This window comes from Palaemon carinicauda, chromosome 15, assembly GCF_036898095.1.
Source record: "Palaemon carinicauda isolate YSFRI2023 chromosome 15, ASM3689809v2, whole genome shotgun sequence".
In the NCBI taxonomy this organism is placed as follows: Eukaryota; Metazoa; Arthropoda; class Malacostraca; order Decapoda; family Palaemonidae; genus Palaemon; species Palaemon carinicauda.
Genome location: NC_090739.1, coordinates 28,316,586 through 28,334,186, shown reverse-complemented (window position 1 = coordinate 28,334,186; position 17,601 = coordinate 28,316,586). Strand labels below are relative to the sequence as shown.

Genomic DNA, 17,601 nt, shown 5'->3' with positions numbered 1-17,601 from the left:
GAAAATATGGACCCTGATGTGTTTTAATGCTGGACCAGATTCATACTCTATTGTAACTACATTTGATAATCTAGTTGCAAAGTAAAAATACTAAACGAATTTGCATCTTATTACTGCTATCTCAATTGCAGACAAAGAAAACATGCTAGAGTTTTAATTGTGCCCTAGAAGGGCCCAAACTTGAAATCAGGATACAGATTTCCAAGGTAAGTGAAATGTAATCTCTAAAGTTTTTCCTTCCGTCCCTACGGAAATTCAAACCTTGAATCCTTATTGTCGACGTCGACACTTTCCCTGCAGGGGGCAGGAAGCACTAAACCAGTTCCAGGCTTAGTGTAAATGACAGTCAACTAGAATTTCACATACAGGTCTAGCAGACCAGATAAGGAAATCCCTTCAAGGTAGAAGGCACATACACAAACCACACAGCTACAGTAGTTTCAAGTTAATTCTCTAGTATGTTTCCATCAGGATGGCATGGCCTGAGCCCAAAAAATGGATTTTGAGCAAAGCGAAAGATCTATTTTTGGGTGTGAGTGCCATGTCGTCCTGATGGACCCACCCTTCTGCTGACCCCTCCCAAAATTACTCTATCTGCGGCCATTTCTGCTTAATGACAAGAAAAGGAATGGCGTCATAGTAGTAATAGGGAAGGAGGTCCACCGGGTACCTAGATCGGCACCTTCTTTCGCCACTCTTCCCCCTTACATCAAAGAGTTAAATTTATTCGAGGTGAAGATTGCTATGTGTCGCATCTAAAAATACGTCCCCTGACATTATGCAATATCCTTAATTGGACACTAGTGCCAGGAGTTAGAATCCTGGAGACCTTCGGTTTATTTCTCTGGGAGTATCACTGTAGCAAATATCTCTTAGAAAGCTACCTAAAGGAATCCTTCCATCAGGACGACATGACAAACTTATAACAAAGTTTGTATTTTTCCTAACATGCAAACCCGAATTCGTTACTAAAGGAGATATTCTAGCGCGAGCTGGAAAATACGGCAGAAAAACCTTAATAAGGTCGTTAACGACCGGACAGGTAATTACCCACCTGACAGTGGTGGGGGACCGCCGGTCGGTAGCTGATGTTTACCTTCAATCGGATTCTAGTTAGGACTATCCTAGGGGGGTGGTGATAGAGGGAAGATTTGTGTAAAGAATTCGGGTTTGTATGTTAGGAAAAATACAAACTCTGTTATAAGTTTGTCATTTGTTCCTACACTAAATACAAACCCTCATTCTTTAATATAGGAGACTTAGTCTTGAGGCCAGGGTGGCCAAGGAGTTCCCTATCTTTAGGGAAGATAGTCCTCAGACTAGACTCTTTGGAAGCAACAATCTTCCGTATCTTCTTTCTTTGTAGATTCCCAGAATCTCAGTATAACTGAAGGTTTGCAACTTCATGGAAACAAATGTTTCAGGATGAAGTGGGTCAGGAACATTCGACTCTGACCCTTTCAAACTTAGGATTCCCCCGACCTTGCCAAGGGGAAACCTTGTGACCACGAGTATACCTTATACTCTGTGAGAGGAATCAGATGAGTATCATACCTTATTTCCATTGGCGAGTCCAGCTGAAACTGGATACAGGCTAGGATCCCCAAATGTGGGGGAGGAGACGAAGAAGATCGATGGATGTCCTTCTTAAAACCTAGTGTAACCCAGAATCCTCAACCAATGGTTACTGTCCCCTGAAAGGGCGTAAAGTAGTAACAGCATCTGTTGACCTGTCACAATAGGCCCTATATAAAGGGTGTCTCGAGACCTATGTGTCACGTCGCTCAAATAGTGAGCAGTTAATGTAGATTGGCGTTTCCAGACCCCAACACTTAAGACTTGGGAGACTGAGAAAATTCTCTTAAACACCAGAGAGGCAGCCACTCCCCTAACTTGATGTGCTCTGGGTTGTGCTGCCTCTGGGTCTTCGTGAAAAGACCTCGCAATAACTTCTTAAGTCAGAAAGAGATGGTGTTGCGAGAGATTCTCTTCTTTACCCTGTTGGTACAAGGAAGAGATGAAGGAGACGTGGTCTGAAAAGTCTGGTGCGCCTCAGATATTTATTTGACACCCTGACTGGGCATAGTAACGACTGGAGTGCATCCTGTGTTACCTATTGAGAGTGGAAATTCTCGAAATATCCCATCGGTAGATGAAGGATTATGAATCTAGCCACTAAGCCCAGTACGAAGTTGCGAGACACTCCCCCCCCATCTCTTAGAATGGGTGACGTAAGACAGACCATGTAGCTCACTGACCCTTTTAGCGGAGGTTAGAGGTACGAGGAAGATGGTCTTAAGGTTCAGAGAGTAGTCTGAGGCCCTTAAGGGCACATAGGGCAGACACTTCAGCGAACGTAAGACACGTCTCAAGGAGATGGTCTAATCGCAAGATCACTCCAACACCGAAACAACCAAGGTGATGTCTACTGAGGCGGAGAGGTCAACCCTTTCTCCGTCTACAGATGAGGCTCAAGGCTGCGCGATAGCCCTAAATCGCCGAGACTGAGAGAAGCTTTCCTCACTGAGGTACAAAAGGAAGTCTGGGAACTACTGATCCTTCCTTTTGAGGATCCAATTGCTTCACATTGTCGCTGTTGTAGCGATTAAGAAGTCCATTGTCTTAGCCCTAGCAGTTAGGACTTCTTGTAGGGTCTGCCTAGAGTTTTGGTTTGACAAGTCCTCATGGCTCGCAAGGTAGCCGACTGTATCAGACCACGTGTCAAGCAAGAAGGGACATTGAAGTCACTTCCCTTACCAAGGCTTCTGTGACTGAGAAGAGCCTGGAAGAGTTGAGTGTCTCTTCGAGGATAGTCTGGTGTGAGCCTCGCCGTGAGGGGATCTAAGATTAGAGGAGAAGGTTGACGTCTCTGAGCTCGGACAACAGACCAGGTTTAAAGATCGCTCAAGAAAGGCAGAGTCAAGGGACAGTGACATTGCACTAGCCGTTAGGATAACGTCCTAGAGACTGACCATATATGGTCAACGACCAAGCCTCCTCTCCATCCCAGCTAGGACCAGGGGAGGCCAAGCAGTGGCTGCTGAAGACTCAGCAGATAGATCTATAGGCTCCCGCTAACCTTAGCTTACAAGGATGGTAAGGTTGTTGGCACTGAAGGCTCTAACAAGTCTGGGCGGGACTCGAACCCCAGACTGTCAATACATAGCCTGTCTAAGGCTGGAGAGTCAAAGGGTTGAGGAGAAAGATGCAAATCGCCGAGGCATGCGATATAACAAATAGTTCTTAGAGTCCTTAAATAGGAGGATTCTAAGTCCCTCGACGGCAGCACTCACGAGGAATCCTCAGGCTACGATAATTCCTCGCGTGTTATTACAGGAAAAAGTGGAGTAGCAGACAAACCTTATATCTTACCCCTCGTATCTTTCTTATCGAAAGGGGTAGAATGGTAGAATTCGGAGTGTCTGGAGGTAATGGCGAAGACCGCTGACGAGAGTCGGAAGGCTCTGTCATAAGAGTAAACTCTTAATGACGATGATCGCGTGCATAGCGCTAATTGCGCGCGTGCACCGACACTGTGCTAATTGTTACGAGAGCCTGACTACTCCGTATAACTGAAACTCGAAGGTTCCAAGTCGTGTGAACCCGAAAGTCCAACGCGACAGAGGCCCGAAGGACTCCTAAGGTCATGAGAACCCGTAGGATAAACAGGACAAAAGTTTAAAGGCCCCCGATCACGCCCGGCGAAAGGGTGATCGTCACGAGACCCCGAGGGGTCAACGTGAGGGGAACCAGTAGGATCAAAAAGACGTCTCCTACCTGCACGAGGGGGAGAACGTCAGGGATGAAAATAACTCCTCCGCAGGGTAGATTTGTTCTCCCAAAGGAGAATGCCGCTTAATACAAGGCTCTCACTCCGCCCCTGGAGGAGAATCAAAAAGCGTAAGAGGGAGGAGCATAGATCAGTAAACTCCTACAAGTTTCTTCTCGGGATTGGTAGGAAGGTTCTCCCTAAGGAGATCGCCTAAAACAAGCTTTCTCCCTGCCCTATGGGGAAAAGCGTAGGCATATTAACTTTTCTCTCTCAACGAGGGAAAAGTCTTCCCGAAGGAAGGATTGCCAAAGGCAAGATTTCTCCCCTATGGGGAAAAGCGTAGGTTTAATAATTTCTCTCACGAACCAGGGAGAAGTCCTCCCGAAGGAGGACATCGCCTAAGGCAAACTTTCTCCCAGATCTATGGGAAAAAAGCATAGGTGTAATAATCTCTCTCTCGCGGACAAGAGAGAAGTTCTCCCGAAGGAGGACGTCGCTTAAGACAAGTTTTCTCCCTATTCATGAGGAAAAAAGCATAGGCTTAATAATCTCTCTCGCGAACGAGAGAGAAGTTCTCCCGAAGGAAAACATTGCCTAAGACAAGCTTTCCCCCAGTTCTATGGGAAAAAAGCGAAAGCGTAATAATCTCTCTCTCGCGAACGAGAGAGAAGTTCTCCCGAAGGAAAACATTGCCTAAGACAAGCTTTCCCCCAGTTCAATGGGAAAAAAGCGAAGGCGTAATAATCTCTCTCTCGCGAACGAGAGAGAAGTTCTCCCGAAGGAGAACATTGTCTAAGACAAGCTTTCCCCCCAGTTCTATGGGAAAAAAGCGAAGGCGTAACAATCTCTCTCTCGCGAACGAGAGAGAAGATCTTCTGAAGGAGGGCATCGCCTAAGGCAAGTTTTCTCCCAGTTTTACGGAAAAAACGTAAGCGTAAAAATCTCCTCTCGTGAACGAGAGAGAGGTCCTCCAGATGAATGACATCACCTGAGCCAAGCATACTCCCAGGGAGAAGTTCCCCCCCGAAGGAGGCATAAGCCGTAGACTTGCTTTTCCCCAGCTCCAGGGGAGAAAGCACAGTCTTCGGGGACGAGATAGCAGAGGTAAAACTCATTAAGCTGTTCGCAACTCCTTACGAAGGAGGGAAGGTTGCTGACTGTCTGAAGTGGGGAAGCTTTCCCTCGGAAGGGGGATGGATCTTTCACGCAGTCCAATTCCGAGGAAGGTTAACACTCCCTCGTAAGGGAAGAATCTCTAATCCCTGGAGGTGAACCTCCTGTCAGCAATCTAAGTTTCCCAATAAGTTGATCAAGTTGCAGGTTGACGAGTGTTACCTCGTGACATGGGCAGCTCATGATCTGCCACATGAAGCACAGGATAACGAACAGAGCAGCCGAAGCCCTAGGCATCGCGTTCTACGTCGCTGCTATCTGGGTGTTTTCTTTTAGCCTCTCTAGCACGTTTCCCTTTTCCCTTCTGCTCTCAACCGAAGAGAAGAAGGGGCGAACCCCTGCATCTTCTTTCGAGGTTTCCGAGAGACTCGAAATCCTTAACTCATTAGGGAGCAAAGGAATTAGGGAGGTTGTCCTGTCTGAAACACGGGAGAGAGGGATTGACCCCGCGAGTGTATGATCGGAGATTTGCGTGTGTAGCGCTAATTGTGTGCGAACACCTGCATGACTGGGGTCTGAAGACTCTGCCATAAGAGTAAAACTCCTGATTGTTATGGGCGTAGTGTTGGATGGGCGTACGCGAACACTCAGCGTGACAAGAGTCCGAAGACTCTCTGACCTAAGAGTAACACTCTTGATGACTTGTGTCACAAGAACCCGAAGGTTCAGCGTGATCGTGCGTGCCCCTAGAGTTTGTGTTGCGAGAACCCGAAGGGCTAGAGCAACGGGAAAACGGAAGTCTCCCTTGTCACGAGACACCGAAGTGTCAGCGAGACTAAATGCACAAAAACCCGAGGTTTCAGAAACTAGCTGTGAGAAAACGAAGGGATAGCGACCCGGGAAACCGAGGTTTACTTGTCACGAGACCCCAAAGGGTAGGAGATCGAGAATTCAAAGGCGAGAGCGATTTCTCTGAAGATAGAGAGAAAAACAAGGAGAAGCGCTCTATCTGACTTTTTCTAGAGCAGACGGAGACCCTCAAATTAATATACGAAGAAGAGGGTTCGAGGTTAGGACGTGCTTTGCCCTTGGCCACGCTCCTGGTTTCTTAGATGATCCCTCGCACGACAACGAAAGCGAGGCAGAACAATGACGAGAGGGATCGTTCTTCTCAGGTTTGTGGCACGAGTGTATATAATCTCGAGGCAGGAATTCTCGGGGAGAGACAGAAGGCGAGAAAGAGCGAGAATGATAACGTCTCTTCCTATTTCGCCTGTCTCTTCGGTGAGAATATCTAGGTGAAGGCGTAAACGGGTGTGCGGGAGAGTTATCTCGCACGTATGTGCCAGCCGTAGGGAGCGCGCGCGCGCAGGAGAAAATTCCCCATAGTGGAATCATATGGGCGCGCGGGCGTGCGCGCATATCCTTGCGGATGCGGGAGAAGGCTGGTGCGCCGGTAAGTGCTGGCGCGTTGATAAGCGCTGGCGTGTTGCAAAGCGCTAGCGCGTTGGTAAGCACTGGCGCTGCGGGAGAAGGCTGCATTATCAGAAGACCTTCTAACAGTAGAAAGTTGACGCGCAAGTTTCACCTGTCGCGTAGGATGGTGTTGGGCGCGTATGCGCACGTGCAGGAGAATGTTGGCGCGCGGGAGCACATAGGAGAGCACTGGCATGCAGGAGAGTGCCATTGCGCAGAAGATTGGTGGCGCGCAGGTGAGCGCATGGCGCGTGATGGAGTTATGCTCTTGTTGGAGTGTATGTGCATGTTGGCGCATACGCTCTTGATGCCCTATGTTAGGGTAAGAAGGAAGCGCTCTTAAGTTTGTGACGAGAGCGCTTAGTCTAGCGGCGAGACATCTCGTGAAGAGACACAAGGCGAGGAAGAGCAAGAACGATTATGTCTCCTCCTATGTCGCCTGTGACTCCGGAGAGAACGACTGGGCAAAGGAATGCGATCTCTCCTTTTACTCTTCTCTATCTCTCCCTCCTAGCCTCTGAAGAGGGGAGGACAATGAAGTGGAGGAGGAGGAGGAGGAGAGGGTACAGTGAAGACCCCTTCTACATACCTGGCATGGGAACCCATCCTCCGCAGGGTAGCAGAACACCCATGACCTCCGTAACGGGGCATAGGGAAGAGGATCCACATCCAGCGGTGACATAAAGGCATCATGAACACTTCCTCAAAATAGAGGACATCATCTACAAAGAAAAAGAAAAAGGAATAATCAAAACTCAAAAAAAAAAAAAGAAAGGCTAGTCTGCCAGCAAATAAAGCAAGAGCAGTGGTGTTACCACTGCGACGGCTAGAATTCGATTGAAGGTAAACAGCAGCTACCGACCGGCGGTCCCCCACCACAGTCAGGTGGGTAATTACCTGTTCGGTCGTTAACGACTTTGTTAAGGTTTTTCTGCCGTATTTTCCAGCTTGCGCTAGAATATCTCCTATAGTAAAGAATTCGGGTTTGTATTTAGTGTAGGAACAAATGGCACTCTCACCCAAAAATAGATATTTTGCTTTGTTCAAAATCGTTTTTTTAGCATAGCTGGAACTCAGCTAATAAAATCATAACGAGGTGTAGGTAGTTACTGGCGGGTAAGTAATAACCCCCACCTCAAACCCTGCCCCTCCATCAGCGCACTGAGTAAACCCTTTGATTTTAAACCTAAGACTTGAGGGATAGTTGAGATGGGAAGTGTAACAACAGGATTCAGGTCTGTTTGGGTTAGGAAAAAATACAAATTACTTTTAAGATTTCGTGATTTGCTCCTACAGAGATACAAACCTCTATCCTTTAATAGTAGACATAAATGAGAAGAATCCAAAGCTTAATTGAGTCTTGAATAATTACCGGCACATTAAATGCAACACCCCTACCATCTCTTTATAGACAGGTCAGTATTGCACCACCTAAAATTCAAAGAGATACTATTACCAAAAATGAAAGGGTCAAACAGATGAATGATCCAAAGCATCCACTTTATGGACATCAAGCAACTAAAATCAAGGAAAAGTTTCATGGCCATGGAAGGTCCTGAACATCTAAGCCATGTTGCCTACAGATTGATGAGATGGAGGGAGAGTTGAACAAGCATTACCTGACCCTAGCTAACACCTACCTTATAGAGCATCCCTTGACAGAAAGGAGTGGACCACCTTAAATAGAGCAAGATCCAAGGGCAGGAAAACAGGAGATAGACTTCAGAAGTGGTGTTATGTCACCAATGCTGATTGCTCCCATGATGAATCATCCCAGACCATGGACCACATCCTCAGCGGCTGCCCACTGGGACCTGCATGTTCTGATGTAGATCTACAGAAAGCAAAATGGCCGAGCCATCCATTGGATACATGAGTGATGCAATAAGATATCATATGATGATGTTATAACTTTAACAGCAAAATTTTCCAACTTTGCTGAAATCACTCCTATTAAAGAATGAAGGTTTGTATGCGTTTCAGAACAAAGGAAAAGTATTTGAGAGATTTTGTGTTACACTGAGGAACAAGTATACCACAGTTTGAGAGCCCGCTTGTCCATCACAAGGTTTTATCAAAGAAAAGATATTCGATATTGAAGATAAGGGGGAGGTAAGATAACATTTATAATTACTTACATAGCCTTTTCTGCATTTCGTGCCTGTAAAAGAAAAAGATATAAACAATCTTAAAACAATGAATGATTACATGAACGAATAAAAACAATAAATAATTAATGGTTTCCTTATAGAACCCTAACTAATGCCTAAAATGCCCTCCCATATTAACAAAAAATTATTTATATAGAAATCTTCAATTATTCTATTCAAATCATGTTTCACAGAGACAAATCACATGTATTCTTTTACTAAAGCCTTGATACCTGATTAAAATAATAAAAACACTGTACAAGATCACAAATTTCTTAATCAATTTGTATTTTTACTGGCTATACAGACCTAAGAACTTTATTAAGAGTATGGAAATATCCAGACACCTGTGCAGTGCCTCGTGAAAAGCCTTTTGCTCAGAGAAGATGCTAGATAGTCTCTACCCGCGAAGTGACATGAAAACTACCGAGTTGTGAAACCTCTAAATATGTAGCTGACAGTGAGGGTTGGGCCATTGGGATAGTTGTATAGATACCTTGACCAGGAGCATCAGCAAGTCCAGAAACCATTAGGCACATGGCCACTTGGTAGTCACTAGGGTTAGCCTGATGTTCAAAGTTGTCAACATTTTGTTGAGCATTCTATGTACCAGACAAAAGAATGGAAAAGAGTAAGCATCCAGGTTGTCTCAGGGATATTGGAATGCGTTCTCAAAGGGGGCAGCTTTTTGTTCAGGCGAGTTGCGTACAAGTCTATCGTTGGGAAACCTATGGGAAAGATGCCTTTCCACCATGCAGGGAAGCAGGAACCACTATGATCCTACTGTCTGGGCCTGATGGCTGAAAGAGTCTGCTGGAGACTCCTTTTGCCTGAAATATACCTTGCTGATAGTTCTATGACATTATTGCACACACCAAGTGTATGTCTGCTTTGCCCTCCCTGCTTGTTGATGCTACTGAGTGCCCTATCAAACTCTGCTGGAAAGACTGCAAAGCTAGAAGAGCACCTCGCATTTCCAGCAGATATGCAAGCTTATTTTCTCTCCTGACCACAGTCCCAAGGTGGCCTTGTTCCTTAGGCGTCTACCCACCCCTCCTATGATGTTTCTCTAAACAGCAGTCTCTCTGGAGGCAGGAAGTTTTGTGGAACTCTCCTGGTGAGGTTTCCATCATTCAGCCACCACTGGAGATCGTGTCTCACTTCTTGTTCTAATAGCTTTATGCTTCTGTCCGGCAGAAATTCAAAACTCGCAGCAATCGCATAGATATCCCAGGTATACACTAGCGCCACCATGGAGCTAGGTCGAACTATCCCTCCTAGTATCACATTTTCCATGCCCATAGGTCTCTAGAGGGGAGGTGGGGGGATTTTAAGTTATATAACCAGCGGGTAAGTATGTTCAAAAATTCTATTTTATTATGAAATATCATTTTTAAACATTTAAACTTACCCGCTGGTTATATAATAATAGCTGATTGACACCCTTGGTGGCGGGTCAGAGACAGCAACATTAATGGAATTTCACTTAAGAGTTTAAAACAAAACTAGCTTAAGGATTCGTACCTATTAAGGAAGCTGACTTCAATGGTTCTCTGCATTAATAAGTCTGCTGTCCTTTTGACAACCAGCGATCCACCCAGGGGGCTGAAGAACTCTAGGAGCTGTCAAACGGTGAATAACCTCTATGCTGACAGGACCTCAACTAATACCCTTGTTCCGGGTGCTCTCAAGGAACAAATGACTACCTGACTAAGTCAAAGATTGCGGAAGATTGTCTAACAATTTCCTCCAATCATAAAAATATATACAAGTTCCAAGAGGGGAAAAGGGTACTAGGGATTAAGGGAGTGTAGTGGCAGATCCTTCACCTACTACTGGATTCGCTGCTACGAATGGACCCAAAGTGTAGCAGTCCTCATAAAGAGTCTGGACACGTTTTAAATAAAGTGATGCGAATACAGATTACTTCTCCTAAACGTTGTATTCATCATACTTTGCAGAGAACGATTTTGTTTAAAAGCTATAGAAGTTGCCACAGCTCTAACTTCATGAGTCTTAACTTTCAGGAGCTTAAGGTCTGCCTCACCACAGTGTGCGTGAGCTTCTTTAATCAAAAGTCTTATAAAATATGATAAGGCGTTTTTAGACATAGGAAAAGCAGGCTTTTTGACTGCACAACAAAGAGCTTCTGAATTGCCTCTTAAACCTTTAGTCCTGTCTAAATAGAACCTTAGTGCTCTAACAGGACAAAGAACCTTCTCTAGCTCCTCAACCACCAAATCAGAGAGGTTAGCAATTTCGAAAGATTTTGGCCATGGGTGAAAAGGACGTTTGTTCTTGGCTAGAAATTCAAGCTGCAGGGAGCATATAGCTTTGCCGTTTCTAAAGCCAATGTTTTTGCTAAAAGCATGAACTTCACTGACCCTTTTAGCTGTTGCTAAGCTTACTAAAAATAAAGTCTTTAAAATCAGATCTTTAAAAGAAGCAGAGTTCAAAGGTTCGAATCTGTCTCTCATAAGAAATTTTAAAATCCCGTCTAAATTCCAGGCTGGTGAATCCTGTTGACGTTTTTTAGAGGTTTCAAAGGATCTAAGAAGATCCTGAAGGTTCTTGTTATTCAAGAGGTCTAAATGTCTATGCCTGAAGATCGCTGCTAACATACTCCTGTACCCTTTAATGGTTGAGGAGGAGAAATTGTGCCTTCTTCTAAGCTCTAAAAAGAAATCGGCAATTTGAACTATAGAGGTATTGGATGAAGAAACTGAGTTAGCTTTACCCCATGCTCTAAAAACTTTCCACTTGGATTGGTACACCCTGATAGTAGAAGTTCTTCTTGCTCTAGCAATAGCCTTGGCTACTTCCTTCGAAAATCCTCTAGATCTTGCAAGTTTTTCGATAGTCTGAAGGCAGTCATACGTAGAGCTTGGAGGTTTAGATGGTTTCTTGCCAAGTGGGGTTGTCTGAGAAGATCTATTCTCAATGGCAAGCCTCTTGGAACATCCACCATCCATTCCAGTACCTCTGTGAACCAACCTCCTGACAGCCAGAAGGGGGCTATTAACGTCAATCTGGTTCCCTCGTGAGACACAAACTTTTGTAGTACTTTGTACAGCACTTTGAATGGAGGGAAAGCGTACACATCTAGGTGTGACCAGTCCATCAGGAACGCGTCTATGTGTGACGCTTCGAGATCCGGAACTGGGGAGCAAAAATTCTCTAGTCTTCTGGTTTTTGAAGTTGTGAATAGATCTATGAGAGGACGGCCCCAAATCCGCCAAAGTTTCTTGCAAACATCTAGATGCAGTGTCCACTCTGTATGGAGAACTTGATTCCTCCTGCTGAGGCTGTCTGCCCTCACATTCTTTTCCCCTTGAATGAATCTTGTCAACAGGGATATCTTTCTTTGATGTGCCCAAACGAGAAGAGTTTTTACTATCTCGTAAAGAGGCCTCGAATGCGTTCCCCCTTGTTTCGCTATGTAGGCTGTGGTATTGTCTGCATTGATTTGTATTACTTTGTTCAGTACTTGCTTCTCGAACCCCTTGAGAGCCAACAGGTAGACCCCTGCGGATGATCTACGCAGGTGTCCAGACATCCTGTTCGCAACTTGTTGCGACAATCCTCTCTCAGTGAGGAGATGCTGGATAGTCTCCAGGCGTAAAGTCGAAGCGAAGCTACGGCTTTGTGAAAGATGTTGGCGTGTGGTTGTTTGAGTCGCTTGTGTCGCAAATGGAGTTGTCCCGGAAGTTCCGTTAGGAGTTGCGGAAGGTCCGGAAACCATTCCGCGTGATGCCATAGCGTAGCTATAAAGGGTCATCGAGAGATTGACCGATATTCTGGTCTTGTTGAGCACTCTCCTCATCAGACAGAACGGGAGAAAAGCGTACACGTCGGTGCTGTCCCACCGTTGTTGGAAGGCATCTTGCCAAAGTGCCTTGGGATCCAGGACTGGAAGGTAATACAGCGGGAGCTTGAAGTTCAGCGCTGTAGCGAACAGATCCACAGTCGGGGAACCCCACAAAGTCAGGACTTTGTTGGCTACTAAAGGATCCAAAGACCACTCGGTACTCACTATCTGCGATGCTCTGCTCAGACTGTCGGCGAGCACATTCCTTTTGCCCGGAATGAAGCGAGCCCATAGTGGAATCGAGTGGACTTCGATCCATCTCAGTATCTCTACTGCAAGATAGGATAGCTGTTGTGAAAAGGTACCTCCCGGCTTGTTGATGTAAGCCACTACCGTGGTGTTGTCGCTCATCACCACCACGGAGTGACCCGCCATGTACTGTCGGAACTGTTGAAGAGCCAGATAGACGGCCTTCATCTCTAGCAGGTTTATGTGGAGGCACTTTTCTGATTCTGACCATAGGCCTGAGGTCCTGTGGTTCAGAACGTGGGGGCCCCACCCTTCTTTTGAGGCGTCCGAGAACAGCATCAAATCCGGGGGCAGGACGAGAAGAGCAACTCTCTTTCGGAGGTTTTCGTCTGTCACCCACCACTGAAGGTCCGTCCGTTCCACAGGCCCCATAGGGACCAAAATGTCCGGGGAATCGTGACCTTGATTCCACCGGGACTTGACCCGCCATTGCAGGGATCTCATCCTGAGGCGCCCATTTGGAACTAGACGGGCCAGAGAGGAAAGGTGACCGAGGAAACGTAACCACGATTGGGCTGGGAGTTCTTCTCGTCTGAGGAAAGGATCTGCAACCCTCCTCAGCCTTGCTATCCTGTCGTCTGATGGAAAGGCTTTGTGGAGATTGGTGTCCAAGATCATGCCTAGATATACCAGTCGTTGAGATGGAGGCAGAGAAGACTTCTCGAGATTTACCATGATCCCTAGATCTTGGCAAAGTCCCAGAGGCTTGTCTCGGTGTCGAAGAAGGGTCGACTCCGAGTCTGCCAGGATCAGCCAGTCATCCAGATAAAGGAGTAGACGAATGCCGATCCTGTGTGCCCACGAAGAGATCAGGGTGAACACTCTGTTGAAAACCTGAGGTGCTGTGGAGAGACCGAAACACAGCACCTTGAACTGGTAGGTCTTGTTGTCTAGGGTGAATCTTAAGTACTTCCTTGAAGACGGATGGATTGGGATCTGGAAGTACGCGTCCTTCAGATCCAGTGTACCCATGAAGTCTTGTGGTCTCACTGCAAGTCTGATCGTGTCTGCTGTCTCCATGCTGAACGGAGTTTGACAAACCTGTTCAGACCTGAGAGGTCGATGACTGGTCTCCAGCCTCCAGACACCTTCTTTACAGGAAAGTCGACTGAAGAAGCCTGGGGAGCCGTCGACGACTTCTTGGAGAGCATCCTTCTTTAGCATGGTCTCAACTTCTGCCCGTAGGGCTAGCCCCTTTGCCGATCCCATGGCATAGGAGCTCAACGACACTGGATTCGCTATCAGGGGAGGAAGAGATGTTATGAACGGGACGCGATATCCTTGACTGATTACAGAAACCGTCCAGGAATCGGCCCTGAGTTGCTGCCACCTGATTGCGCAACTTTGTAGGCATCCCCCCACTGGTGGACATGCAGGGGGATTGCCAATCCTAGCGTTTGCTAATCCTAGCGTTTGCGGCCTCGGCCGCTCCCCCTAGGATTCATGCCTCCCCTGGAGGACTTCTTGCCCCTCTTGTCTTTGACAGGAAAGGGCTGCTGTTTGGACACCGTTGTCTTCGCAGCCGCTGCCGGTTTCGTCGTCTTGGACTGGCGAGGTTGTTGTTGAGATGCTGGAGGTTTGTAGGGCTTCGATGTGAGAGCCTTTTGGAGGAGAGAATCCTGATTGGATTTCCTCCACCTCTCAGCTGCCTGTTCCACATCGTTGGGCTCAAACAGGCTCTTTCCCATAAGGGAAGAGTGTCTGAGCTTGCTGACTTCGACGGTTGAGACCTTCGAATGGAATCTCTCTACCACCGCATCACGTCGTTTCAAGATTGAATTGGCCCACAAGTTCGAGACTTGGTGGGCCAGAAACTCAATGGTGCGGGTGCCCGAGAGGAAGAAGGTCTCCAGGCCCTTCCTAGTGCTTTCCTTGGACAGATCCTCGGATCGCAAAAGGATGCCCAGAGACCCCAACCAGACGTCCAACCACGAAGTAGCCTGCATGGCACACTTCGCAACCTTCTCCTGGTCTAGGATCTCTGTCGCCGAGAAAGTCACTTGCCGGCTAGAGAGTCTATCAAGAGGGACTCCCTTGGTAAGCTCTTCCACAGAGTGGTGCAACGGAAGAGCTAAACAAGACTCCTCTATGATCTCAAAATACCTCCTCTGGTGGACACGAGGAGGTGGGAGAAGCTTGTTGCCAGCAGTGGAACGGCTGGAGGAGGCGAGCTCGGAGAGCTGGCCCTCAACCTTATCCCTGGCAATCTTAACTCCTTGGGACCAGGGCAGAGCCGCACTGGCCTTAGTGGGTTTCTGAGTGCCAAAGACTTGGTCCAGGACCGTGTCCTTGCCCTCACGAGGAGGAATCTCCGGGTCCGGAAACTTGTTGAGATTCCTCATCAGAGTCAAGACCTGCCAGAAGGCATGCTCTGACTCTTGCTGCTCTCCTCCTGGAGAACTGGCAGCGAAGTCTCCCGTCCCCAAAGGCTCTTCTTGGGGGGACACGTGGACGTTCTCCGCAGGTCTCGTTGGCTCTGGTCGAATCCTGGAAGAAGATTTCGGGATGGTCTTCGAATCCTTCGGTTCCCTCCTAGGAGGGATACAGGACTCCAGCAACGAAGTCTGAGGGCTCTTCTCCGCCCCAACACGGGACGATTCTCCTGCTCGAGGTGGGGTTGCTCCCATTGGTGCGGTGGGAGGTCTCACCTAGGAAGACTCCCCTGAGGACGGAAAAACCTTGTCCACAGGGGATGGAGAAAACGTTTGCAAGGGGGGGGAAAGACCCTTCCTGACGGACTTCTTAGGAGCCAGCTTGACCCGAGGAGAAGTCATCACGATCTCTACTCTTCTCTTCCTCTTCAGTGGGGTCGGAGCTACCCTTGGAGATGGTGCACGTGTGCGCGCAGGAGATGGTGCGCGTGTGCGCGCAGGAGATGGTGCGCGTGTGCGCGCAGGAGATGGTGCGCGTGTGCGCGCAGGAGATGGTGCGCGTGTGCGCGCAGGAGATGGTGCGCATGTGCGCGGTCTGGTGAAGACAAAGGGCGCGCAGAAGGACCAGCAAGCGTGGAAGCGCGAGGAGGAGACTGCTCGTGGGCGCGCAGGATCTCGGAAGCCTCTGCAAGGGCGCACAGTAGGGACTGGAACCTGTGCGCGCGAAGGTGACTCGCGCAGGCGAGGGCTGACGGGTGGGCGAGTTCCGAGGGCGCGCAGGAGATCGCTGGCGAGAAGGCGAGGGACGAGTCTTCTTTCCTGTGCTCAGATCCGGAGATCGAGGGCCCGCAGGTGCGCGCTGGCGAGCAGGTGAAGAGCGCTGGCGAGCTGGAGATTGTGGGCGCGCAGGAGATCATGGGCGCGCGTGGCGCGTAACAGGATCAGGGAGTGCAGCTCTGCGCTGGCGAGTAGGAGATCGCTGGCATACAGATCACTGGCGCGCAGGAGAGCCCTGGCGTGCAGGTGAGCGCTGACGAGCAGGAGATCGGTGAGAGCGCTGGCTCGTCGACTCTGCAGCAGGAGCTCGCTGGCGCGTTGTCCCTGGCATAGGATGTCTCTGGGTCGTTGTCTCAGGAACATCAGGAACAGGCAAGCGTGGGCGCGCAGGGGATACCTGGCCATCAAGGGACTTTCCCACATTGTGAGCAAGCCCCTTTTGCCCCGAAGGGACCGGTGCCCGTTTGAAAACGGGGTGCGTGGGAGCCCATAGCGCGTCAGCTGCCAGGAATGGAGAAGGCAGGTCAGCAGGTCTGGCAGGCGGAGGAGATCGCGAACGACCTGCAGAGAGGTCCAGTGATGCAGCTGCAATGGTCAAAGCACGGTGAGGAGGATCCTCTGCGGGGGACTGCGAAGGCGAGGAGCCGAAAAGGCGCCTCCTATCTCCCTTGTGGGGAGAAGAAAGGCCTCTACGGCGAAGAGGAAGACGAGCCTTGCATCGGATACGTCCTCTGGGGGCATCAGGAACACCATCGTCAGTCCTCCGAAGAGGAGTCTCTGTTAGTGAACTCCCCCGAGGGAGAGAAACACCAGCAGGAGAGACCGTTGGACTTGATCCCTCCCTCGAAGGATGTTCGGAGGGGGGAACCAAGCCTTCAGCAACATCAGCACCCAAGGCAGAGGTTTGACCAAACTCGCCGGAAGCCTCTGCCACAACAACGTCGACGATAGACAGAGGGTCAACCTCCGCTATCACCGGCGACTGTTTGACAGCTGCTCCCAACTGGATAAGGTCAAACAGGGCTTCCCTGGAGGGCGAACCCTTAAACCCCAAGGAAGCCCAAAGCTGCAATAAATCAGCATTAGCAACATTCATAGATAAATCCTCCCCCCGAGGAGGAGGAGGAGCTGCCTCGCTATGGGAGGCAACTCCCTCTCCCGAACCCCGAGGTCGGTCAACACAAGTACGGCCTACGCTGCCACTCAACGGCCTCTCGGGAGAGACCGATCGAGTGGGAGCTTCGGAGGAGGTTCGGGCAACGAAAGAAGAGTCCTTGGAGATTTCCTTCTTCAATGAGATCCTTGAAGGAGAAAGATCCCGCTTTGACTTCTTTCGGCGCCGGGAAAACCTCTCCCACTGGGAAGTAGACCACTCCCTGCACTCATAACAAACTTTATCCTTATCACACCGTTGGCCCCTGCAGAACGGACACAAAGTGTGAGGGTCCGTCTCGACCGCCGACATATATGTCCCACAAGGGCGGTCTGGTAATCCGGGGCATTTCCGCATGATAAAGAGAGAGGCCAACTTCCAAACACACAACTGAAAGAAAAAGCAAAAAAGATTAAGGCTGTCAATAGCCGAGGGTGAGAGCAGACACGTCTGTTCATTACCCGAGCCAGAGACAAAGTGAATTATAGTCCATTTCTTTTAGCGAGTCATATTTGCACCGACTCGCAGCGGTGCCCTTTTAGCTCGGAAAAGTTTCCTGATTGCTGATTGGTTGGACAAGATAATTCTAACCAATCAGCAACCAGGAAACTTTTCCGAGCTAAAAGGGCACCGTTGCGAGCCGGTGCAAATATGACTCGCTAAAAGAAATG

At 48.5% G+C, this 17,601-nt stretch overlaps 1 protein-coding gene across 1 annotated transcript in view; it reads right to left on the bottom strand.

Annotated features, from left to right (window-relative positions):
* The window catches only part of LOC137654533 (pre-mRNA-splicing factor ISY1 homolog), a 135,936-nt gene that overhangs the window by 115,906 nt on the left and 2,429 nt on the right, over positions 1-17,601 (bottom strand). The window contains exon 2 of the mRNA XM_068388244.1: positions 8,500-8,522. Within this exon, the coding sequence (XP_068244345.1) occupies positions 8,500-8,522 (23 nt within the window). The remainder of the gene's footprint in view (positions 1-8,499; positions 8,523-17,601) is intronic.